Source organism: Channa argus, chromosome 10, assembly GCF_033026475.1.
Source record: "Channa argus isolate prfri chromosome 10, Channa argus male v1.0, whole genome shotgun sequence".
NCBI classification, from domain to species: Eukaryota; Metazoa; Chordata; class Actinopteri; order Anabantiformes; family Channidae; genus Channa; species Channa argus.
This window is the reverse complement of record NC_090206.1, coordinates 26,698,131-26,724,769: the sequence shown is the minus strand read 5'-3', so window position 1 is coordinate 26,724,769 and position 26,639 is coordinate 26,698,131. Positions and strand designations below refer to the sequence as shown.

Below are 26,639 nucleotides of genomic sequence, written 5' to 3'. Positions count from 1 at the left end.
TATATTAATCTAAAGCAAGAATACGTTTTCTGTTACTACTAGTTTGGTATTAGGGTTGTGTTTTATGTTCAGTACAACTAATTGAAATAAATGTCATTCATTTATTTCACATCAGTATTGCATTAGTTTATATTTTAACAATCTACACCTCAATGAAAGTAAAAACAAAAACTAAAATACTACAGTAAATTAAAATTGTAGTTCAATAAAATGCAGTGAGAAAAATGAATGATAAGTCTGCAGTCTGATTCCATTTGGCCTTTTTATTAGTCAAAACAAAACACATGTCCACACACAAATCAGGCTCCATCATCACAGTATTTCTATTCAAAGCTGTGTTAGCAGCTCCGTCTCTCTGCATCTCGTTTATGAAACAGGCTGGGCCGAATGTTCAGTTTAACACAAAGTCGACAAAATAATAAAAAAGTAAAGAGTTACAGAGTCATGTAAAATTTCAGCAGCAAATACAGTGTTCCGTCTACAGTTAGGCAGTTAGCTAGGCAGCTTCAGCCAGATACGACCAGAGGAAAACAGAGAGAAAGGGGAGAGGAAGAAAAATGTGGCTGAAACTTAACTCATTGATGGGAATGTAATGCTGCTGCTGCTAGAGGCAATTCATCCTAAACTCCACTAAATTTACAGCTAGGGACAAAAAAAGATTAAAAGCAACAGAGTTCACAGCCAAAACTTAACTACTGTGGCTTAGAGAAGAGAGAAGAAAGGGTGACCTGGACATGGAAGCAGGGACCTCCAGTTCACCTCGAAACCCCATATATGAACTCACCAACAACCAGAGGAATAATTCTTAGAACTTGTCATTTCTGGCTTTTGATTTGTTTTGAATGCCCACCACGTAGGATTTCTCCTGACCTGACTTCAACCTACAGACAATACAAACAAGATGTTTAACAGCAGGTGTCTAGTGTCTGGAAGTAAAGAAATGACTAAAACACATATGACAGTCACCTCATGAATACAAGTGTGGACTTTTGTAGTTATGTTTCCTTTCCCACTTTGATTTTAAAAGGTTGGAACCATTTTTTCTTCAGTGCAACTCTTACATGATTACGTAATAAGAACACCATTACGTTATGAATGTATTTGCATTTTCACAGTTCACGCAATAATTTTTCTTGTGCTGCTCTTGTATAGACTCCGTGTGAAAGTTTCATCACTAATGGAGAAAAAAGGAAGTCCTGATATCGAAGCTGGAAGAATAAAAAGTCAGGAAATCAGCTTAAATCTCACCATTTAGCGATTCTAAGCTTTGCATCAACATCTCAGAAATGGCTGATTGTCCAGTACTTTCTGCTATAAACACCATTACAGCTGTAATATCTTAAAATAGTCACTTTGTGTTTATACCAAGGACACAACTAAAAAATATTTTCCTTACTGATTACCAATTTTCTTGAATATTGGTCAATAAATTCTGCAAGGCGTTGTAGTTCTAGCTGTTCGTAGTGCATTATAAACACTTAGATATAATGGCTGCATTTATTTCATGCTGATATACTGATTAAGTGGCTCTAGAGCTTTATGTTGGACCGATCATTACAATAAACTTGCCATACAGAAATACAGCTATTCCACGTTCTGTGTGAATTTTTGTTTGCCATTTCTCAGCCTGACATTAAAGTTCTGACTTGTGGAGGTGCAACATATACTCATCAGTTGGCAGCAGATGATGGCAAAAACCCTTTGTTTAAATTATAATTGTTTACTTGTAGTTCTGATTGACAGTGACAGCTCAAGCAGCAACTAATGATTAGTTCTTTATCAATTAATCTACAGATTAAGCACAGTATGATTTCTTCAATTGTTTTGTTTGGTTCAACCAAAAGGTTAACAACTTATAAAGCATTCAGTTAAGGGTGACGTATGATTTATGAAAACCACGAAAACCCATCATTAGGAGGCTGAATTATTTCATGCTTGTAAAATAACTGAAAGTATTCAGTGGATCAATTTATTGTTTCAGCTCTAGCACAGATGCCAATGTTCCTTATGTGATTTGACATTTTTTTTAACAAGATTTAATTTTCAGTGCACCCAAGGTCCACTTACTAGTCTTTTAATAGTACTTTCAGCCTTATCTCTTCTTCCTCAGTAGATAAAATTTGCTCAGTTGTCATAAAATCACTGAAGGGTGCGACTTTATTTTACACTGAAGATACTATTTCCCTCAGCTCATGTGATTCCAATGGAACAAACTTGAACCTGCTGACAACCTCACGTGACCGAAAGCTCTGGAAAATAACTAGCAAGTGGAGCTGGAGTTTCCATATTTATCAAACTCCAGTGGACTCTCCCATTCAAATGCCATCTCTTCTAAACATGGAGTAAAGTCCAACATGGATTCACACAGGAGGTGATCAGGTGGGTGGAGGTTTGATGGAGATTGAGTAGTTCAGCAGGTGGACAGATGCAAATGTTAAGCACTTGAGTTTTTCACCATTAGTGCCCTTTTCTTTTATGAAAGGGGGAGGGGATTAGAAACTTGTCCACCTGCTGACAGTTTCCATCCAAGCAAACATTAGAGCAGTTTCTTTACAGGAAAAAAAAAAAAGTTTACAAGCTGAAAACACTGGTAGAAAAATCTCTGCCAGTAACTAGTGAAATGAGCTGCTGTCACATCTGTCAGGACTGAAATCTCACATAGATAAATGAGGGGGAGCAGAAAACACCCGACTCGGACCCTTCTCTTGCTGCCATCAGGACAATAAGACACAGAGACACTGAGTAAACTAGTTGAAAGAAAAAAAAATAGCAGTGTTGGAATCAGGGCCAACTGCTGCAGAACAACCATGACACTAATGGAAATAAAGAAAGGTCAGTAACTAATTCTTATTATCTGGAGTGTTTCTTTGTTAATCATTTTAATTATCAGTTCAGAGCCTTCAATGACAATTCTGAGTAAATTTAAGCCGAAGTGAACCAATGAGCCAACTGTTAGTAGCCAGCTGTTGGCAAGTTAATGTTGGTGTTTACAGGCCAATTCACAACCGGTTGTTAAAACTAACTTCTGTGAGTCTCTGAAACCCTGACAGCAGGTGAATTAAGCCAACTGTAGTCCAAGCAGGATGAGAGTTACTTCAGCCTGTTGGCTAGTTAGTGACTACTGACAGTTATTATCAGGCTGTCAGGATATTAACTCTTAGAGGGCAATTATACAGGTCAACTAAGGAAGAGTTTGACAGCAATCAAGATAAACGTACAAGACTAGTTGGCAGGCTGCTTAACAAGACTACCTGTAAATTATTCCCCTACCAAAGCAGTTGGTTGTCTAATAGTGAGCATTTAGTAATTTAGAGGCCCTTTAAAAGCCTTATTATCAAGATTTGTGGCTTTACTTTTTTACCTGTTGGTGGGTTTGTGCTACCTAAACTCCACACTATTAGCTATATTTAGCAAGATATTGAGGGCTAATATCCAGAGCATTTGCAGTTGCAATCATAACAGGTGATGGTCTAATAACCTGGCAGATGGTAGGTTAGTAGCCCATGCAGGGTAATGGTGGGCTACCTCAGACTGCAGACTAACTAGTGGGTGTCATTTCTATCTGTCAGGAGATTAGGCAGCTGATGGCTAGAGTGTGATGGTGCTGGGTGATGAGTGGGCAACGGTGGTTCTGTGGGTTCGAGTCTGCTCAGGTGTTGTAAGGAATGAAAAGGGTACTTTTAGTTAATCTCTTTCATTAACAAAAAAAATCTTTTAATCACACTCTCAGTCCTGTACTCGAAACATCATCATCATCATCATCATCTTCATCATCAGGCTTCCATATATTTCCTGTTGGCTCCACTGCTTCCACAGGAACCATTTAGGCTTCGTTGCCTTGAAGCAGAGGAGTAGAAGAGAAGGTGGGGGGGGGGATATTTCAGATGGGGAGGGAGGAGAGGAGGTGTTGAGGTCGGGGTTCCCCATTCAGAGATATCAGTCCTTTCTGACCTTCCTACTTCTGGGAGATCGCCGCAGAACATCATCCTCCAACTTCTGCAGAGGAGATGAGAGAAGTGTGAAGCATTGGTTTATTAATTTACAGAGCTTCCATTCAATCAACCAGTGCTGATTAAAATATTTGCAGTTCTTGAACTTAGGAAAAGAAATGATGCCAAACATGGCTCATTGCTTACTGCACATTTCTGGTGATAAGTTATTAAGCTTTAAACAAATTACTGTGACTCCTCATTCAAATGTTCACTCATTTTAAGGCTGCAATCACATGAGAGAATAACCATGAGCAGCTGAGCATTCATCATCGGGTCTGTGCTCACTGCAGCATAACGTTATCGACCAGTTAAGCTTCAGACCTCTGAGGCTTCGTGTCAACAGCAGAGATCCCCGCTGGATCTGCACTGACATCTGTGACGAGCAGAACCCCAATAGGAATAGGACATTACATACATTACCAAGGTTCCTTTATTTTAGCCCTCAGAGAGCAGCTTCCTGTCAGAAGTCAGCTGACTACGGGGTCTTTAACTTTCCCCTTCAGTCTAGTGAACCTCCCTGCTGAGAGCAGACAGTCTGACTCTGCAGAGGTTTTGAAAGCTAATCTTAAAACACGTTCATATGCCCTGACCTTTAATTTGTGGCTACATTAGTAATTGTCAAGAGGCTGTGTTTGCTACCAATTCTTGGCTGGTCAGTTTCAGTCTCATGAATCTTAATCAATCATTTACTAATCAATTATTGATGGTTACATGAATTAATGAAAGATTCACTCCCGTATTTAAAACTACAGAACACAAGTCCAAATACGAATAATGTCATTTCTTCACCTCGTCAGGCTCCTTGTCTTCCTCTTTTTCTGCTGGACTTTCCTCTCCATTACTCTTCTCTTCTGCAGCTGAAGGCAAAAGGATTAAATTAAGCAGTGACAGGAAACCACACAGACTCTCAGAGGAGACGACGCTTCAGTGAATTCTACCTGTGCTGCTCTTCTCTGCCTCCTCAGCTTTCTCCTCCTCCTCCTCCTCCTCTTCTTCCTCCTCCTCCTTCACATCAGGCTGAGGTTCATCTGTCTTCTTGTATTGTGCCGCTGTGGCTGGGCTCTTTTTCTGCAAAACAAACAGGATGACTGAGTTTATTTCGACTTTACTGAGCAGCTCATGACCTTTCACAGTAGATGCACCTAATGCAGCGTCAAACCAACAAAAAGAAAACTGGAATGGGGGGGGGCTTTATCATCTCTTTAATAACAACAGACCACCACCTGGACAAAAGCTGCTATTTTACAAGCAGACTTAATGTCGACTTAAATGACTTAAAGTTAATCATGATCATTTCTGTGTTCAGTCACTCTCTCTGCATTCAAACTGCGACAGCTAAAGTAAAAAAAAAAAAAAAGTTTAACATGCACAGCGGGGCGAAAACTGGCTCAGTTGGTAGAGTGGCCACCCATGACCATAGGGTTGGAGGGTCGCAGCCCGCTCTACCCAATCACATGTCAATCACTGGGCAAGACAGTGAACCCCCACTGAGCCATGAAGTGCCAGTCACAAGAAACTGGTAGAAACTAGGGAGGGTTGTGTCAGGAAGGGCATCCGGCATAAAGACTGTGCAAAATCAACATGCGGACTATTGATTCGCTGTGGCGACCCTGAACTTATGGAAGAGGGGGGGGGGATAAATAAATAAAAAAAAGGAGCGGAAGAAGTAGTACTGTTTAGAAGGCCCATTATAAGAAACATAGCCACTTTGAAATAAAAGCATTCAAAACAATTTCAGTAGTACCCCCCCCCCCCATATTATCTATAATATGGCATCTTTAATAGTCATTTTCCCACAGCTGGAACACTATTACAATACTTCATCCTAGGAATGCACTGAAACCACTTTTCCCCCAGATCAAGTACAAGTGATGAGGATGAATACTTACTGACACCAAGTACTAACATCAGTACAGTCTATTATTTTATTATAGTTTATCATAAAAACAATGACAAAATGCAGTGAGTTTTTATTCCTCCCATCATCTTGATTGATTATCTGATTGTGATGAAATAAAGTGTAGTTCAGGGGGCTCTATATCTATCTCTCTCTCTCTCCATCTATATAGATCTATATATGCTGGCTGTTCACCACAGGGAGAGTGAAGAAAACACATTTTGGCAAGTTTGTGTTCTGCTTCTCTAACTGCCGTTTGATAGCCGCCTGGTACTCTGTCTATTGCTGCCGCATTTTGTTATAGTTGACTTTATTTAGCTGTCATCACTTCAAATAAATATCTCCAAATATTTCTCCTGAGTTTGCTTTAGGTGGTGGAGGTTGTCTAAATTCTCATGAAGAGGTACTAGTGCTTTTGTATTAGAGATATTGTCAGACCCAATATGGTTATCAGCATCAATGCATTCCTGTCTAACGCCAAGAAGCCCACAATGCAGCTTCACACTTAGCATCTGCACTACATCACAACAACAACAGATGCAGATACGGCACCAGCAGCACCACAACACAAAGCAAGAACGTTTGAAGAACACATGAAGCTACTCAAGCAGCTTTAACTGTAACATTCACCAGGCCTGAGGAGGCTGCAGCGGGGAGGTTTGGGCACCAAGGTTCACTAAAATCTTCTTGTAAGCTGGTGAGACTCAACTGACCCTGAGCTGACCCCGATGACGTCTGTGGACAGTCACACACACACAAGACATCAGCACTGACAAAGGGCTGCATGAAGAGTCATCCAGACACTGTCATGGAGAGAAACCCCTCTCGTAGCATTTCCCTCACAGTGCGATAAGTTAGCTGCCTTGAGTTTGAGCCCCCAATACCTTTCCAGTGCAGCAGAAGACAATGATCAGGACAACTGGTAAAGCCACAGTGAGGACGTAGACCACCCAGAGCCACGGGCGCTCCTCTGCAGCGCTCAGCATCTGAGCTGCCAGACCAGGCTGCAACAACACAAAAACATGGGAAAATGTATTAATAAATAAGCATTATTTTTACATGTATGTCATCCAGGTTTGGTTATTTGAAGACTGAAGAAGCTGCTTGGATAAGTAGCAAAGTGACACGATTCAGTCTATTTTTGGATAATATTTATATTTCATTAAAAACATCTGTTTATATATTAACATTGTAAATGTTTAATTTAGTTCTTTACACGTTTTTGGAAAGAAAGTGTGTTTGTCACTTATTGAAACACTTTTAACAAATTTGATAGTATTTTAGTCAAAACAAAAATAAATTTCATTTGTTAATATTCTAATATTTCAGCTTTTGTCAATATTAAAACTTAGTGTGTAAAAATGACAAATTTTGTATAACAAAAAACTACATTTGTCAGTTTGAAAGTCTTGTTTCACGGCAAATTTTCCATCTATCATCTGTAACTGCTTATCTCCTTCAGAACCGTGGAGTCTGTCATAGTGTAAGAGGTGGGGTCCACCCTGGACAGGTCTCCAGTCTGTCTCAGGGCCAACACAGAGAGACAACCATTCACACTCAAATTTACACCTAGGTGCAATTTGGAGTCACCAGTTAACCCAACATCCATGTTTTTGGAGTGTGGGAGGGCAGAATTTGCAAACTCCACAGAAAGGCTACAGCCGGTGGATGGAATTGAAAAGGGGCTAGTTTTGCACTTGTTTTAACTTTGTTTTTGTGAAAATTAAACTTGGGCTTTTTTGTCACAAAATTTGATGCCTTTTGGGGAGGGGTCAAAATTTCAGTTGTTTAGCTCTCCTACATATGGCCAACATCTGGTCAAGTTTTTTTTTTTTTTAACCCACATGAAGGGTATCGGTCTATTGAAAAAGAGGTTTGACAGACAGCTGCACCTCTGCTCAGTAAAGGGCTAATTTGAAGCAGAAATCTTCAGAATCCTTTCAGATATGGTCTAGTAACACTGAGACCTGAACTCACATCAGCTGCGCCCTCTGCCGTCTTCTTCAGCCCCCAGCCATCATTTGCCCAACGTTCTGCAGTGTTGCGGTCATTGGTGATAAAGAAGTTGTCAAAGAAGATGTCAGAGGTCATGGACCAAAGCTCAAGCCCCACAGCACTGAATGGAGTCATTCTAAATGGGTGCAGATCCTCAAAGTACGCTGGGTTGGAGATCTTCCTTGGCCTCCAGATGCCCTGAAAACACCAAGAGTCTAAGCTCAGTATTCTTTATTTAAACAAGCAGCCGATTCTCTCCTGCATGCTGCCTTTGTTATAGATGTGTTCAAATGTCTTCATTTTTGTACCATTAGCACAAGGAGGAAAAATACATAAGCCTCTCTAAACAGAGCTACACCTCATCAACGTAAGTGTGAGAAAGGTTGATAAACGTACCTGGTAGTTGGGGTTGTCAATCATGGGGGGTTTCCACTTGCCCTTGTAGTTGGGGTTGTCGATCATTGGACGTTTCCACACTCCACAGCCTGGAGCGGTTTCACAGGCGGGGTTGGGAACCTGGGGAGCCTCCCACTCACCATCCATATCCTCATCCCTGACGGACAGACAAACAGCAGATTTAACACTAGTAATTTTTTTTTACATTTAAGTTCTTGAGAAAGGAATCTACCACAGCTTTCCTGCACGAATAGTGAAGATCTCTGCTGAGAATTAGTAATTTCTAAATTATAATACATGTGTGATTGTGTGTGTGCATGTACCAGTCTTCAGGTTTGACAGCATCAGGATCTCCGATGTACTCGGGCTCATCGTCCAACCAGCCATCTGGTTTCACTGCACCTTCATCTGGAATCTGAGCAGGAGCATCCTCGTCCCTGCACATCAAGTCATTCAAATATAAATACATATTTGTAGGAGCTGCTTACACCAGCAAATGAAGCAAAGACTTCTTATAATATATTGGCTGCGGAAACCCCAAGTCGATGTTTTATTTTGTAAAATATACTTTGTAAAAAACAGTGAAGTAGCAGCTCTCACATACTGGACTTTCATCAAAGCTAGTACTGTGTACTGACCAGTCTTCAGGCTTGACGGCATCAGGGTCCTGAATCTTGGGCCTTTCGTCCCAGTCGTCAGGCTTGTGGTCATCAGGATCTTCAATCTCAGCAGGGGGATTCACAGGAGGGGTCATGTCTGACAGCAGGCTGCCGCTGTTCACCACTGTCTGATCCACCATCACCTCAAAGGTGTTGTCAGGGTTTAGCACTGGGAAAGTGGTAATGACAGAGAAGTTACACACCTAGTCTTTCATTAATGAGTGTGTCTTCTTACTCAGGGTGTACAGGTGTGTGTTTTACCAAGTGTGTACAGGTGTGTCTTCTTGTCGGTAAAGTAAGTCCTCAGGTCGGCATCAGGTTTCTTGGCGTGTTTCTCTTCGTACTCTCCAGTTTTGGGGTTTTTGTGTCTAAAGATGAAGTGCAGTTTGTAATCTTCTCCACATTTGTCAGGTCCAAACATAATAGTGTATGGAGTTTTATCCACAAACTGATCCTAAACAAAACATGAGTCATGTTAGCAGAGATGGTATTATTCATAATGTAGCAAACAAACATATGCAAAAACAGAGATAGCCTTAATTCTCTTTATCAGTTTTACAATGTCTGGAGAATAAGGCCCAAAAACATTGTCCAGAATTGGACGTATGTAGCATGCAGTGGGAGATTGTCAGTGAGACGCATTCTCATACGGGGAGAGACTGACTGGATTTTACACGAGACCTGTTAAGAATGCTGTCAGCAACTCCACTTGATTAAGGTGAATTCGCTGCTCAGACAGTGAGTTCTGACCAGGGATCTGACACTTTTTCAAAGAACATTTGTAGGTTCTCTTTTTTTTTCTCCGGCACTAATCTTTGTTTCTTGTTGAATTGTCCAACAGTAGGTCTGATCAGCTTTCTCCAACATGAATTCAATAGCAGGACCTTAAACTGATGACAGGCCTAACAGAAACTTTCAGGTGTGTGCGGTCTCTACAAGCAGGTGGAGAAACAGGCTTCAGCATGAGGCAGCTGTGTGTAAAACAAAGAGCCTTAATGAAGAGAGATGTATCACTCTATTTAGCATTGACTTTTTCTTTAGTTCCAATGCAGAGTGTCTGATCTAACATCAGCTGCCAGTTAAAAACTTCTATACAGAGCATCTTTGATGCAAACAATAAATAAACTCAGATAAATTATGAAATTTAGTGCTGGATTCAGGATCAATACCTGTGTACCTGTGTATTGTCTTCCAATTGGAAATTGTTGTTCTGACAGAAATATAGTGATCAGAGAGTCAGACTAACCAGGTTCAGTTCAGGAGTCTGGGTCAGAAGCTTGACGTAGGCTCCACCACAGTCAATGCCTGATTGGAAGTTCACCTCATACCTGAGAAAATATGAAGACACAGAGATGAGAAGAATGAGAAGGCCGGACATGTAACAGTCTGTAAGAAAAGTTTGTTGGCGTTTGTTCTTACTGGATGATCAGGGGTTTGGTGTCAAAGATGAAAGGCCGAAGCAGCTGGGCTGAGATGGCGTGATGTTTAGCTTTAGACTTCAGGACCAGACCTTTATCACCAGGGAGCTTACTGTCCTTCATCTCTTCCACCGACCATTTCCCTGTTAATAACAATACCATAATTTACCTGCCAACTTCAAAAAATAATCTATTATCTTGTGGGGCTCGGTGACCATAAATCTAAGCTGGACTCAGCAGCGTAAAGGCCTGCAGTTACTGTACATAGACTAGGTCCATCATTTGTACTTTCTGAAGGGATAGAGCCCAGCATCTGGTTCCATTTGGAATAAATTCTTAGATTAATGAAACACTGCGCCCAAACTAGTCGCTTATTAAATGCTTCACAAGGGCTTCATTTAAGTAACATCTGACACCACAGACAAAAGTCCTTTCTGAAATATCCAACTAAAATGATAAAACCCATGATACTGTTAGGTTGAAGAACAATCCTACAGCATTGCACTGTATTCTGTTACCTGTAGCAGAACAACAACAACAGGGCAATTTTCTGAACATTGAGAAGCAAAAACATCAGGTTTACATTGGTGTTTTTTTCTTTTTTTAATCTTACACTTTTGTTGGAAAAAGCACTGTAAATTACTTTTGTTTCTACACTTAAATGAACCATTAACAGCACAACATTTGAATAACAACTACTGACAGATTTAAAAGGGCAGTCAAACAAATGTAGACTCAATACGCAAATACAGTTTCTATAAAAAGGCTGATTAAATCTCTGATATATCAATGAGTTTCAGTTGTCTACAAATAACTGTGTGGATGACAGTGGTTGACCTGTACCTACCATCGTACTTTGCAATCTCTTCATCAGCATCTTCCTTCTTGGCGTTGGACAGAACCCAACTGAAAGCAACAAACAGTTCAGTTACCAATCAAAGTCAAGTCATGACGTCGGCATCATCATCAATCATGAAATCATAATTTAAAGAAAAAAACAAAACAAAAAACTTCTAGCCATGAACTTGTGCTCACCCATCAAATGTGCCACGATCAAAAGACTCAGCAAAGAAGTGTTCTCCCATTGGCTCTGGAGCTTTGTAGCTCACCTGGACACAAAGAGATGGAAGGAAGTAATACAATTTATTTAATGTGGAGAAGGTTTGGAAAAAAGCAGCAGACAAAGTCCTGGTTTGGTGAAGCTTTTGCAGTGAATTTATTTTCTGTTGATGAAACAATGATCAAATTCATGTTGTACATGTATAAAACTAAATGTGTTGACTGCGGTTACACACACTTCAGTAACCAGGTTACTTGAAGAAATCAGCTTTCCCTTAATTGGGAAAGAGTTTACATGCACTTAAGTTACCTGGTTACTAGAAATGTGCCTACACATGGCCCAGAAGAGCAATCTGATTTCTCCTCCACCCCAGACTGACTTCGAAAGCCTGCTTAACATATTTTTAACTGTATAGTAACAGAAAACACTGCTTTCAAACTTTACTTTTTGGATGTTTGTGACTTTACATCGGCAGAGTCAGATGTCCACACAAGCCTGGGATAATGTGGTGAAGACAAGTTACAAGATGTGACATTGAAATTGTTCGGATTTCTAAAGCAGGATAATGTTTTATAGGAACACACACTCTTGACATTGCTATACTGCAAATTGTATAAGACAAGACACAAGTTTACACCAATGGAAACAAATAATCGTAAATGCTTCTCAGAAGTCCAAGAACTAAATTATCCTCTGATGTGCTCTTTATATTTGTTTCATGTTACAGTCTGAATAAGTCAGTCTGGGCTGGAGGAGAAATCCTATTGCTCTTCAGTTATTCTGAGAACAATTAAACAAGTTGAGTGTTTTTTGGTTTTCATTGTGGCTGACTTAGGAATTTGACCTGGTGATCTACTGACCTGCAGTCACAGGACTTTGCTGGGTCTTTTACGTCTATGTCACTGCATTCATGAATTACTGGCTTTTCTGGCTGGCTTATATCTTATATCTGGCTAAAATGTTTTATTATTTTACATCAATTTCTTTTCTCATGGTTTGCATTGGTCTTAATCTGTCTCTGAATCATTACCTGCTGCACAAAACTGATACCAATGACTGATCAGTTGTGAGCTCCTTGTGGCCTCACCTTAGGCGTTGGTGCAGTTTTAGGTGGAATATTTTCCTGTGCGTCCACATCAAGATCGTCCTCTTCTTCATCGACTCCAGGTAAACTTAAATCCAGCTCGTCCTCTACATCCACATCTTCGTCACCCTGTGTGTCTTCAGCCCGAGAGACGGACGACAAACTGAGGCAGAGGAGGCCCGTTGCCAGAAGGATGAACAACCCAACCCTCTGATCCATATTCTGCACACAGAGGAGAGGAAAGAGGCTTCAGGTATTCTGCAGTCAACATATTAGATTATGAATTCTATAAAATTACAAAAATAACCCATTTCATTTGAAATAATGATGAAAAATCTTTTGCTTCTTATTAATCATGCAATGTGAATCATGTTTTGACACCGTAGCTTAAATGTTGTATTGGAAATATGCGCTGAAGTCAACAAACTACCCCGATGTAATTTTTTTTTACAAAACAGCTATAGTTGCAGTTGATGTAACAGTGACAGGCACAGATACGACCCCCATTATAAAGGCAGGTTGTTAACTCGTGTGTCCCTGACATCCATCTGTCACCACAGTGACCAACCAGCACCCACAGGACATGCAAACATAACTCTGTTAACCTTAATGAGATTACACCCCGAGGGATTACTGCAGCACCCCACAACACACACACACACACAGGCAATTTACTCTGCACATAAGCTCTGCAGAGTCTGTGGAGACTACAGGTTGCATGTTTCACCAAAACACACATTGTGTTCACATTTAAAGACCAGTGGAAACACATGAACATCTTGTGTTTACATGACAATTTCACCTCTGATGACAACAAATACTTTTCTATTTGCTTATAATTTGATGATATGAGAAAAGTTTCAGACTACAGTTAATAGAATGAGTGAAAAGTGATGAGAGTGATGAGACTAAAGACTTAAGGGTTTTCTCTTTTAATGTGGCTGTAGCTCAGTCGTCCAAGTGACACAGTCTCAGTGGTTTGACTCCTGGTCGTCCTGGCTCCAAGTCAAAGTGTCCCTGGGCAAATAATTGCGTCAAAAAGCAGCACTGCCATAAATATAAATTCATCTCAGTATTCAATACCTGTGTTTAATCAAGACTGATGTCTTTTGCTGCTTTATACAAAGTACACATTGTATAAACAAATACAACCATATTGCCAAGTTTCCATTCAATAAAATCACAGGTCACATTAAATCTTTTCTTTCTAAAAGCGCTACCTTACTTTGGGACCTTCCCATTTAAAATAAAGTCTCTGGAGCTGTATATTTCTTAGCAATAATGTTCATATGTTTGTTGTTTCAGCATATTAAACAGAAGGAATTATTGCCTTTAATGTCCTACAATAAAGAAAACTGAATGTCTTTTAGTTTTGGACTATTGGCCTAACAAAACAAAGACATTCGAAAGGTTGTCCTGGGGAAGATTTTCCAATATGTTACTAACAAATCTCTAAGTGATTAAACAAAACAATAATTCCCAGATCAATAGATAATAGCTTTACTCCACATCAAATGTAATTACTGCCACAAAATTATTTTGCCACAAAGCTACTTTGTCTGAGAAAGCAACTCTGCTTTGTTATTTTATACCTATATTATATATCTAAATTTAAGAAGGGTAAATGATGAGAATTTTCTAAATGTAGAATTCAAGGCGCTCTATGAAATATTTACTGTTAACATCCTAATTAAATGCACAAGCTTTCTGTAAACATTTAAAACTATATTCATTCAATAATTTGGTATTAAATGGTCAAATTCTTGAATTCTAAAAGCTGGAACTAGAGAATGCAGAGAACCTTTTCGCATGAATGAAATCATTTCCTCTAACTGGCCTAAATAGCAGATTTAATTAACATAAAACCATATTTCTGAATTGATTCCAATAATGACTCAGCTCACGTTGGCCAATCATCCTTCAAACTATCCATTTCAGCATTCAATACACAACATATGCTGATAACACACTTAGAAAATTGGCTGCACTACAGATACCTATGATTATATCTACATTTAATTTAATTGGATTAAAATTTAAGTTTTTACCAGTTGGCTCCAATGAATCCATTTAACCAGCTACGTGTTTCTACACAGCAGATTGCCTGGCTAATCAGATTAACCTGCAGCAGGATTAGAAAGCCTGCATAGTGACAGATAGTGATGAGTGACCACCAGCAATGATAGCTGTTAGCTTAGCATCACAGCAACCTGACCACATGGAATTAGCCTCAGAGCAACAATGGACATGTTAACAGTGGCTGAGATGGGGAAAATATTACTCTTCTTTAAAAATGCACATTTTAGCAGTAAATTAGATTATATACTAAAATACAAATGAAATTATTAACAGAAGCATATGAAAGCATTAGGTTTTGTAGTAAGTTGCTGGCATACACTAGATTTTGTTCTGTTTTGTATTTAAGTATATAAAAAATCTTATAGAACATTCGTTTATTCAGCTAATCCAGTGAGTAATAAGGAGATTAACTGATAATTACGTTTGTCTGTAGATGAAGCTCTACAGTCCAAAACTACCTAAAGTTTGCTACTTGATCAGTTTGTTACTCTTAAAATTTCTAATATAACTACTTCCCATTATGCTAATTTTTACAAAAAACAAAAACATCTCCACAGGTCAAAATATTAAAGTGGTGTTTTTAATTAAGTGGATATTGTTCATTCAAAATTAGTTTTGTAGTGTTAAAAATTTTAAAACTATTTGATTTTTGTTTAAATAAACAATATATAATTTTTTTTTTTTTTTTGGTGTTAACTTGTCAAAAAAGAGTTAGTTTATCTGTCCCTTGCTGTAGTTAATCACACAAACAGGTAATTGTGCATCTTCTTGTGTTAAAGGTCAGATGACATGAGGCAAATAGGACTAGGATCAGCTTTGCTGTATTAAACAGCCCATTCAGCCTTTAACCAGCATGCTTTAATTAACCCATCACCAAGCAGACAGGACAGCAGGTTATTGTTTAACCAAAAATAAACCACAGGGAACTTTCTCCCTGTGTGAAATGACAAATATAAACACTGACTGCTTTCTAACTACATAAACATGTCGCATATCTGTTCATTTATCACAACTTACAAATATGCAACACTTTAATGTTTATCACATCAGAAAATATAAAATCTGATTTAAATTACTTTTTCTACTGACTCAAACAGACACATAGTTGAATATTTTATGCACAAATAAATATTTTACAGAGTAACTTCCAACATTTTACAGTCTTTATAATAATATCCGGTGAAAGTTTGATATTTTGGGCGACCAATCATTAAACCTGCAGATGGGATGTGTTAGTGGGGGCTTTTGATTCACCTAATTAATTGGGATCCATCACCGAGAACCTAATCTTTTCAATAGGTGTATTGTCACCCACATGAAAAGACTTCCACATGGGTGACACAGGGAGTAAATAAATAAAATGATCTCAAACTCGATCGTGTTTGTTTCCCCCATTTTTCCTTTGTTTTATATTAGCATTTAGTTTGAAATATTTGGGTGATTAGGAGGTGTACAATATTTGTTCACAGCGCTGCAGGGTTATTTGATGTTTACTCATTTTATCCCATTCAGAAAACTGTAGAAGGAAGTTGTAGAATTGCAGTTGTTTACAGGAATAACAGTTGGGAAGAACAACGCCCTGCATTCTGGGAAAAGCTAGCAGGTTGAACCTGTTGGGCTGAGCAGGCTTCACTTGAAGGCCTAGATTCCCCATAAAATGCATGTGGACTAATGACAGCTGGTTTTCTAACACATAAACCTGGTTCCAACTTTAACTACAGTTTTTTTTTTTTAAATAACCTTTATGTAAATGACCATTTTTAGTAAACACAGAAACACACTCATTAAGACTAAACAATCAATTACAATTGAGGGATAATTCATTAATGACAATTCAACAGCTTCCAGTGTGTCTGATGTGAGGATTTGCTGCTGTTTCTCCTGTCTTTTACAAATGGAAATGGAAAACCTTGGAGGGTTTGTGTACCCTGGATCCAGGCTTGCAAACACCTAGGACGTGCCAATTCATTGTTTTAGTGCTTTTCAAGCAAAACTTCCAAACACTTGTAGCTTACAGCTCCTCCTTATGATTTGCCTTTTTTTGGTGACATATTATAGACTTGGAGTTTGGGACTGCTTGTTATACAAACTATCCAGTTCAAACTCTGCTTTGGAAAATCATAGTGGGGACCTTTCACCTTTCACAAATAATTAATTACACAACTCAGTTCTTCTTAGCCATCAAAACACGCTGGTCTTATGCTTGAGGTTAGGCTGAAAAATAAAGAGAAACAAAATGTATCCAAAATGTAGGGGTCTGGGAACTATATTAATTCAACAGCTTTTGGCTCGTCCCTTCAGGGGTCGACACAGTATGTTCCGCACGTTGAGTCGACATGAAAAGTTTTTACGCCAGATGCAACCCGGCCATTTTCTTTCCCTCCGGGATTCCCAACGGCACCAAGGTTGGCTGGGTGGGGCCAGACCTGGTGGGGTTGGATTCAAACCCGCTGCCTTCTGCATCCCAACCCAATGCTCTACCACTGAGCCACCAGGCCCCCGTGGTCTGGGAACCTTACATTATTTAAATACTAAACTATAGATCCCCATACTGCTTAAATGATACATTGAATGCAACAAGCTTTTGCAAGATTTTCTACATTTCTTTGTTTCAGTGAATTGAATAATATTTCTGACTGAAAGGACAAGACTTCAAGAGGTCACCTTGGAAATGATCATTTTCAATATTTTTCTCCCATTATAGGATTAATTCCTTAAGTAACTCACTGACACATCGATACAACCACCAATGCTGGAATGTACCGAATAGGCATTTACACAAATACTGTACTTTTATTTAAAATAAAGATACTTGAGTTTCTCCATTTTATGCACATTATATATATATACACACACACACATTATATATATATGTATATATATATATACACACATATATATATATATATATATATATATATATACACACACACACATTTTATATATATATATATATATATATATAATGTTATTTATTTATATTTTTAAGACAACTTTCTTTGACAGTATATAGAGCTGCATATATTAAATTAACTAGTTTGGCACTAATTGTTTACAAAAAAGTGATTGATGACATCACTGTTTGAGCAAAAATTAATGCAGACTGAGGATGGAAACGTGTAGTTCCATTCATAAAGATAATACTTCATTCTTTCAATTTAGCAAAGCCTTTGAATACAGGACCTGAGTATTATCAGTGTGGTGCTACTACTTTAAAATAAATTAACTTAATATGTTCTTCCGCTTTTAACCTGCATGTCCACAAAATTAAGCAGGATGTATTAGTATATTTTACCATTTATTGTGCAATTTTAAGTCATCTTTTGCCTCCAAGTTATACTTGATTGCAAAACTGGTTTATGGCTGCCAGACTAATGAGATTAGCATGTTAACTGCCCACTAGCACACACTCATTCATTTTTTCAAAGCCGTGTCCTGACACACCAGCAGCAAACGGTGCTTTTCATCAGCTCATTTAACAGTGATTTTTCATGGTACTCGGAAATAAGTCAGCCGTCCTCAGTTACAACCTCGATTACCAAAGCTAGCTTAGCTTAGCTACGGAGCTATTATGAAACGACTCAGTTGTCCGCTTTTGTTGTATGAGACGCAAACGGACTTTTACTCGTCTAAATAGATGGCGTAAACTGGAAACGTCTCACGCTTAGGGACTGGGTTAATTAAACGTTAATCAAGAGCAACACAGCGGGCTAAGCAGCTAGCTGCGTTCACCTATGCTTAATTAGCTTGAGTGAGGCACTCAGCCCAATGCTAACAGCATGCAGGAAACATGGAGGCTCGTTTTTAGCAGCTACAACCTGACGATATCAAGATAGCTGAAGCCCGAGCACCATAAACACCCACATTCCCCGAAAAACAGTCATCTGTGGCTGTGTTGCCCTGTAAAAAGTGACATTTATCGGTGTCTTCTCTTACCTCCGGTTCTCCGATCTGACCGCCTGGGAATGACTGAGAACGATCACGTGGGATACTGGACAGCAGAAACCGCGGTGTCGTGTCGCTGATTGGTCACCGAGAGCGAATTCTTAACGTTTCCGTTCAACTGTCAAGCGCCGATTGGTCGGTGGGAAATCTGAGTAGGCACGGCTGTGTCCTCCCCCTGAAACTGAACCTCGTGGACAGCGTTGGTTGGCCGAGCTATAAGGGGAAGTGAGTGCTGATTGGCTGTAGTAAAGTTAATACTGTGGGGCTGCAGACTGAGATTAAAACTTTTATTTTAATACAAGATTATGCGTAGGTTGCGGTAATTTTTTAAGATAATATATTTATTATTGTATCAGTTAAATGCTACATATGAAACACATAATATTCACATATCTCAAAATAATGAGATAGTACAAGATAACGCACGATAGACGAATAGAAAGATAATCACGTTTTCAGATGCCTTCGCTGCCACAGTAACTCGGAGAAAGTTCTCAGTACATTCAATACTTAGTTTTCCAGAATATAAACAAATGTAGGCTAAAACACGAGGCTCATTCTGCAGATCCAAGTGTTACAGTCTGAGGCAAGAAGGTGAAGGCTTCAGAACTTCTAAACACGTCCATGTATCGGAAAATTAAGTTTGCCGAATACACTATAAACTATTCCAGTTTGCCTTGTTTTACTTTGTGCAGAGATAACTGTCAATGAACTGATTTGATATTGAAGAAAACGTAAAAACCTGATGATTTCCAGGCAAGTTCTGAAGTATTGCACCATTAACGTTGTGGAGCTACATCACTACATGATCAGGATCTTAATTACCTTCTAATTACAAGATGCTTATTTTGCTTTGGTGAATGTACTGCACATTTTTAGTTTATACCTTTGGTTTTTGAACTTTACAAAGAGATTAACATAAAGTGTGTTTATTTTCAACAACAACCTTTGTCCTCATTGAGCACATGTACATATTGCACATACATGTTCCAATGAAATTCTTTCTCTGGCTTTGACCCATGACCCTCTCGCTCAACGACACACCTGGTGAGTAAGCTGCTCAATCATCAGGCATTTACATTTCGATATTATATTCAACCACCTTCTCAACAAATATGAAAACGTTTGCACTGCAGGACTTTATTCACCAGACAAAAACTAGTCTGAACTGCTGATCTGTGTTTTACTGACTGGTTCCATTCAAGTTAAATGAATGTTACTAAATCTACATTTAGCAATTCAACAGCTAAATAAGTCAAACAATTAGCACCATGTTGTTTGGTCTGTGCTTCTACTCATCAGTGGACTCACTGGAAACGGTCATCTTACTTCTTACTTGCGGTGATGCATCAGCGGCATCTTCCAGCTTTAGATGGATGTAAACTAACGTGTGTGTAGCGGTTAGGGATGAACACATGACGGTGGATGAGGAACTGTGGGCACAGCTCAAATGATCGATCTTCTGTGTTTTGATCACTTCCTCCTATTGATCGCTAATCTGCGGATCTTTTTTAATCCGGTAACCGAACGAGCACTGATGTTGTCCGGTGGAGTTAAGGAGGAACTTTGACTTTACCTGAGCTGTGTCCTGACTCAGACTCCGAGAGAAGAAGCTGCTCCACGAGTTTCGCTAATCTCAGTGGGGTCTTGAAGAATTTCTATTCAATGATGCCAGAACATAAAGATTTATGTCTTCGTTACCTTTAACATCTAAAATGACTAACAAGGAATGAACAACTTTGAGCTTTTTTCTTTATTGTCCCAGATCCCAAATCTTTGTGTCCCAGGTGAAATTTTTACTGTCCCCGGGACAATGGGACACCGTTAACTTGGAGTCGTACGTATTGACGCACCATGTGTACATCGACATATTTTTGAATTCAATTACGTCCACGCGTCGCCCCACCCCTAACTGGTTTATTGATGAGGAAAATGAAAATAATAATTTTTATCAGTGGTAGAGAAAGATGGAGGAAGTACCAAAGTAGATAAATACTCAATTAGCCGTCTCACTCTTCATCATCTGTAAAGCCCACAGACTCAAATCCTTCCACCTCAAACATTAGCAAATCAAAACAAACCTCACACACCAACATTTCATTTAAACCTCTGTCTTTAATACAATTCACAGATTGGATAGAGATCATTTAAATAGACTTCATCTAAAGGATACAAAAGACAAACACACGAGTATAATAATGCATTCCAGTGCATCTTACAAAGAAGAACCAAACTCAGCATGATTCCTGAAGCTTGTAGTTTGGCCTCAGATTTGAAAATGTCGGCTTCTGCTCAGTATGTTTTCCATATGAACCCCTGTATGAACTAATGAGTGATGTCCAGTTTGCACAGAGGTGAGCTGGATGTTAATGGAAGAAAAGACATTTGATAACATTTTCCAGCAAAATACTATTTGTTGTTGTTACCATTTAGTTTGTTCCCGTTAATTAATCATTTGTACAATTTTATCTACTGAAGAAAGACTTGTAGTTTATAAAAACGATTGCATACTTTAGAGGAAACAGTCAGGAGGCCTTGCTCAGTGACACCCCCTCACCCACTTTCATCCTGCTTGATCCAGCTGAAAGCTCACAAAAAGCTGGTAAGTGGACCTTTGACTGGTTGTAATGGGAAATGCAGATTATAGCTAAAGTGTAAAAATATTTAGGCCACAAAAACATCATATACACTCAGATACTGAAGGAGTTGTTGCTAATTACAGCAGCCGCCATGTTGGTACAGGGATTCAGTGCCTCTTATTGTATGTATCGGTATAGTGACAGGAGGTTTGTCTGTAAGAAAAATTATCGAAACTCACATATTCACATTTGTTTATCCAGCAGTTTGACGTATTGCAGCTCCTTTATTTCTGTAACCTAATGAAAATGAATTTATCCTGTGTCAGTAGAAGATATGGAAAATATTACACTGGGTATTGGCAGCGTGGCATCGTATGGTGATGTTTCCGGAACAATACAACTAAACATTGAGACAACTAAGCAACTGATGCTGTGTAAAGGGCAAAGAGCAAAACTCAGATTTGCAGCTCTGGTCCCTAGTTTCTACGCTAAATTATTTAAATAATCAGACAAAAACACATCTTCAGCTATAGTGTTACCAGCACTGTAGCTGAACCGTTCCAGGTTTTATAGTTACAATATAGCTGCCCCTCTCTGCACCGTCCTTGTAAAAAATTTTTAGATAACTTGCCAGTGAAATAATATTCCATGTGGCTTAGTTTTCCATTTGTTTCATTAGATCGTTGAACACCACCAAAACCTCTGGGGATTTACTGTTCAAACAGGCCAGATCTCTGTATCAGTATGGCAGCAGGACAGTCACATCTCACAAGCAGCATCTATGCTTTTATAACTATGGGGGACAATGGTGTATTTGCCTGAGGGGGCCCCATCTATAAAAATGTTTTAGCAAAATGCACAAATTAAGCCTTAACCTGGCGTCTGTGTTATACCTGATGTTGACAGGCTGTTCATTTCTGCCCCAGGGGCCCTCTGGGGATAATGTGGGCCCTGAGCATTGTGTGTAATAGCCCAATCCTGATCCACATCCTGTATTTCAGTCCAAAACCCGATTCGGTTAAAACCAGTTGGTCCACAGTGAGAGTGTGGAGGAGGAGAGTAAATGCAAATGGTTTTACTGCACTGAATATTCAGAAACAAAATATGCAGTTGAGTAAATTGAGGGAAAACTTTACCAAAACTGTTCCCTGTGTCACAAAAGGAAAAAGACAGAATATGTAAAGAGAAATAAAAAGTAAACCTCAGGAAGATTTTTAAACTTTTACTATTTCTCATAAAATCTGTCAATGAGAGAAAAAAGCAAATATATAAATCTGCAAAACTACATTACAGCAGAGGGAACTATAGAACTGTTGAGTACACTGGACAACAGTGAAGTACAATAGGGTACTGCAAAGTACATCAGAGCAAACTGCACTACTCTATACTCTCTATACATTAGAGTAATATACAGCAATGTAAAGTACTGGAGAGTGCAAGACAGTTCTGCAAATTACATCTTAGAGTATTTTATAGTACTATAACATATTTTTGTACTGCAAAGTACATCTGAATAGTAAGTGCGTTAGAGTACAATAAAGTAAAGTCAAGTACTTTAGAGTACTAAAATATACATCAACATACTGTAAAGTACATTAGACTATTGGATGGTACATTAGGGTACAGTACAATAGCCTACATATAATAGTACTCTAGAGTTCATCAGAGCAATGTCAAGTACATTAGGGTACTGCAGAGTACATCAGAGTACATTACAATACTATACAGTGCATTAAAGTATGGTTAAAAACATCAATGTACTGTAAAGTACAGTGTAAAGCGCTTTGGGTATTGACAAGGTAGAAAAGCACTAAGTGCAGATCATTTACAATTTAAAGTACATCAAAGTACTGGACAGTACATTAGAGTTTGGTAATGTAGACTTAAGTACTTTAGAGTACTGGCACATATACCATCATACTTTAAAATACACGACAGTACTTTTGAGTGCTGTAACGTACATTAGAGTACAGTACTGTAAAATACATTTAAGTACCATAAAGTAAATTTGGGTACTGAATAGTACATCCAAGTAACATACACTAGAGTACTGTAGAGCACATCTGAGTACTAGTAAAGAGCAGTATAGAGGACAGAGTACTTTAAAGCAGTACAGAGTACTGTAAAGTAGTACTGTGTCAGGAACAAGGCCTCAGTTACAGCAAAGAAACAAAAAAAATAACAAAACAAAAAAACACTAGTTTCATTGTCAGTAGTTTTACACAATGATGAGGAGAAGTCGCAGCAAAGGATTCTGGGTCGCTACATTTTCAGGGGCCCTTTTGGGTGATCAGGGTAACATTCAGGGGCCCGTTTTCTGATGATCAAAGGTCCCTTTTGGATGATAAGTCTGTCTGATTTTCAGATGCTCTTTTCTGGTTATTGGGGCCCTTTTGGATGATCAGGAACCCTTTGTAATGACCAGTGGCCCCTTTCTCATAGACGGAGCCATCTTCTGATCAAGGTCAAGAGTCCCAGTCTGATGATCAGAGGCCCTTCCTGTCTGAAGTAAGGCAAACTGAGCAGCAGTCACAGACACACACCAACACACAGAGAGGGCATTCATGTGACAGAGTGTACATTTCTATGCATATATGCGCATACATGGAAACTGTGGGGGTCTACAAGTGGGACTGTGTCGGTAGAAAGGTCGGGACCGACTGTCCGCAAACATAAAGAGGCCACTGAGTACGTACTTCTCCTTCTCCTCGGCCTCGGGACGACCAGTGTTTCAAACATTTACCTCACTGTATGTACAGATTCTTCTGGGTTAGTTACAGCAAAGTTTCTGCAGCGGTGAGGTCCAGCCACATGGTGGCACTGTGGCACCACGATGGGGATCTGCCGATCAGGACTGGAACAGGACGGCGGCCTCAGTTCAGCTCGGCTCCCAGCTTGAAGCAGCTGAGGTGTCGCTGGGGCGGGGGCGAGGGTGGGGGGTGGGGGTGGCCTTCACTCTGCTTTCTTAATGAAGATCTGATGGAGGAAACACCACAGAATCCAGCATGAACCATGAACCATAACACGTTGAAGACGGCCAGCCCTCAAAACTGGGGGTGTCTGTTTTTGTTTCTGGTTGGTCGGCAGTATTGGATTGTTTTGTGTTTTTTAACTGAGCTCAATAAGATTTAATTGAGAAAAACAAAATCTTATTTCGTACAGAAGCTCTGCTGTGACCTTTAGGCCATTTGAGTTTCCATCCATGACTAGACCTACACAATCTGTCAGCCTGTTACCAAAACCGTTCAAATATATTTACATATCATAATAATGTAGTTTCTACAAAATATTTACACCAATTAACATGCATTCAAAATGGTATTAATTCATCCGAGTTTTATTAAAAAGGAAAAGATTTTCTGATGCAGGAGAGATGAGTCTTTAATGATTTGGTTGTTGGATCAGTCTTATATGGACTCACCTCACTGAGGATCACCCACACTGGAGAGTCGGTCATCACTGTGAGACGCATGGCCTCCAGGGGTCCGAATGTAGGGTCCACCTCCCCCTCTGCGATGCCATTCTGGAACGTTCCTGCATGAGGATCAGTAAAGTGACAGTGTTTGACATTTAAAAAGAAATAAAAGCTGAGCATGAAAAGCAATGGATCTGCGTGTTTGTACAGTTGGGGTTTTACTTTTTTCCCCTCTTTCATCTGACTTAGTCCAAATACTTTACTTTCTAAGACGAGTTTCAGAATAAAAAAATAATATACATTTTTTACAATCTATCAAAGGCCAAGTGCTTTCGTACACATTATTATTCTTGGAAATCATGGACGCTACATCCTCCATGCTAAACCGGAAGCAATTTAGCTGCCTGCAGTCTGGACCTGTTACCTACTGACAATTATAGAGAGTTATGAAGCAAAATTAAAACAAAGGAGGACCGAAGTGCTGAGCAGCAGAAATGCTATCAGAAGAAAAAACACACGCAGGTGCTGGTCAAATAATTAGAATATATCTTCAAAAAGTTGATGTATTTCACTAATTTCACTCAAGAAGTGAAACTTGTATAATGTTTACATTCATTCCACACAGACTGATATATTTCAAGGGTTTATTTCTTTTAATTTTGATGATTATAACTGACAACTACTGAAAACCCCAAATTCAGTATTTCAGAAAATTAGAATATTACTTAAGACCAACGCAAGGAAAGGATTTTTAGAAATCTTGGCCGACTGAAAAGTATCAACATGAAAATTATGAGCATGTACAGCACTCAGTACTTAGTTGGGCTTCTTTTGCCTGTGTTACTGCAGCAGTGTGTTATGGAGTCGATCAGTCTGTGGCACTGCTCAGGTGTTATTAGAGCCCAGGTTGCTCTGATAGTGGCCTTCAGCTCTTCTGCATTGTTGGGTTTGTCATATCGCATCTTCCTCTTCACAATGCCCCATAGAATTTCTATGGGGTTAAGGTCAGGCGAGTTTGCTGACCAATCAAGAACTGGGATACCATGGTCCTTAAACCAGGTACTGGTAGATTTGGCACCGTGTGCAGGTGCCAAGTCCTGCTGGAAAATGAAATCTGCATCTCCATAAAGATGGTCAGCAGCAGGAAGCATGAACTGCTCTCAAACGTCCTGGTATACAGCTGCGTTGACCTTGGACCTCAGTAAATACAGTGGAGTATCATCAACAGATGACATGGCACCAAACCATCACTGACCTTGGAAACTTTACATTGGACCTCAAGCAACGTGGATTCTGTGTCTCTCCTCTCTTCCTCCAGACTCTGGGACCCTGATTTCCAAAGGAAATGCAAAGTTTACTTTCATCAGAGAACATAACTTTGGACCACTCAGCAGCAGTCCAGTCCTTTTTGTCTTTAGTGCAGGCGAGATGCTTCTGACACTGTCTGTTGTTCAGGAGTGGCTTGACACAAGGACTGCGACAGCTGAAACCCAGGTCTTGCATACGTCTGTGTGTAGTGGTTCTTGAAGCACTGACTCCAGCTGCAGTCGACTCTTTGTGAATCTCCCCCACATTGTTGAATGGATGTCATTCACAATTCTCTCCAGGGTGCAGTTATCACTATTGCTTTTACACTTTTTTCTGCCACATCTTTTCCTTCCCTTCTCCTCTGTGCTTGGACACAGAGCTCTGTGAACAGCCAGCCGCTTTTGCAATGACCTTTTGTGTCCTGTCCTCCTTGTGGAAGGTGTCAATGGTCGTCTTTTGGACAACTGTCAAATCAGCAGTCCCCATGATTGTGTAGCCTACACAACTAGACTGAGAGACCATTTAAAGGCCTTTGCAGGTGTTTTGAGTTAATTAGCTGATTAGAGTTTTGAAAAATCCTTTCTTTGCATTGGTCTTAAGTAATATTCTAATTTTCTGAGATACTGAATTTGGGGTTTTCATTAGTTGTCAGTTATAATCATCAAATTTAAAAGAAATAAACATTTGAAATATATCAGCCTTTGTGGAAAGAATGTATATATTATACAAGTTTCACTTCTTGAATGGAATTAGTGAAATACATCAACTTTGTGAAGATGTTCTAATTATTTGACCAGCACCTGTAAATGCCT

General features: G+C 39.3%; 2 protein-coding genes across 5 annotated transcripts in view; both read right to left on the bottom strand.

Annotated features, from left to right (window-relative positions):
- Positions 1–243: 243 nt before the first annotated feature.
- On the bottom strand, positions 244–18,652 carry canx (calnexin). The gene is made up of 15 exons (XM_067518101.1): positions 18,517–18,652; positions 12,505–12,723; positions 11,393–11,466; positions 11,205–11,263; positions 10,359–10,500; positions 10,186–10,267; positions 9,201–9,393; positions 8,919–9,108; positions 8,604–8,717; positions 8,281–8,437; positions 7,867–8,082; positions 6,774–6,893; positions 4,931–5,060; positions 4,782–4,849; positions 244–3,996 (listed from the first exon to the last, which is right to left on the bottom strand). The coding sequence occupies exons 2-15, from the start codon at positions 12,718–12,720 to the stop codon at positions 3,937–3,939; spliced, it is 1,821 nt and encodes a 606-aa protein (XP_067374202.1). The 5' UTR covers positions 12,721–12,723; positions 18,517–18,652; the 3' UTR covers positions 244–3,936.
- Positions 18,653–22,310: 3,658 nt separating this feature from the next.
- Positions 22,311–26,639, bottom strand: part of mgat4b (alpha-1,3-mannosyl-glycoprotein 4-beta-N-acetylglucosaminyltransferase B) — an 88,370-nt gene continuing 84,041 nt past the window's right edge. For 2 of the 4 annotated variants that reach the window (XM_067518612.1, XM_067518610.1), the window contains exons 14-15: positions 24,526–24,638; positions 22,311–24,080 (exon numbers count right to left, since the gene is read on the bottom strand). In XM_067518612.1, the coding sequence (XP_067374713.1) occupies positions 24,057–24,080; positions 24,526–24,638 (137 nt within the window). In that variant the 3' untranslated portion in view covers positions 22,311–24,056. Of the gene's footprint in view, positions 24,081–24,525; positions 24,639–26,639 lie in introns of those variants that run through there. The other 2 variants (XR_010915378.1, XM_067518611.1) reach the window with 2 other exon arrangements.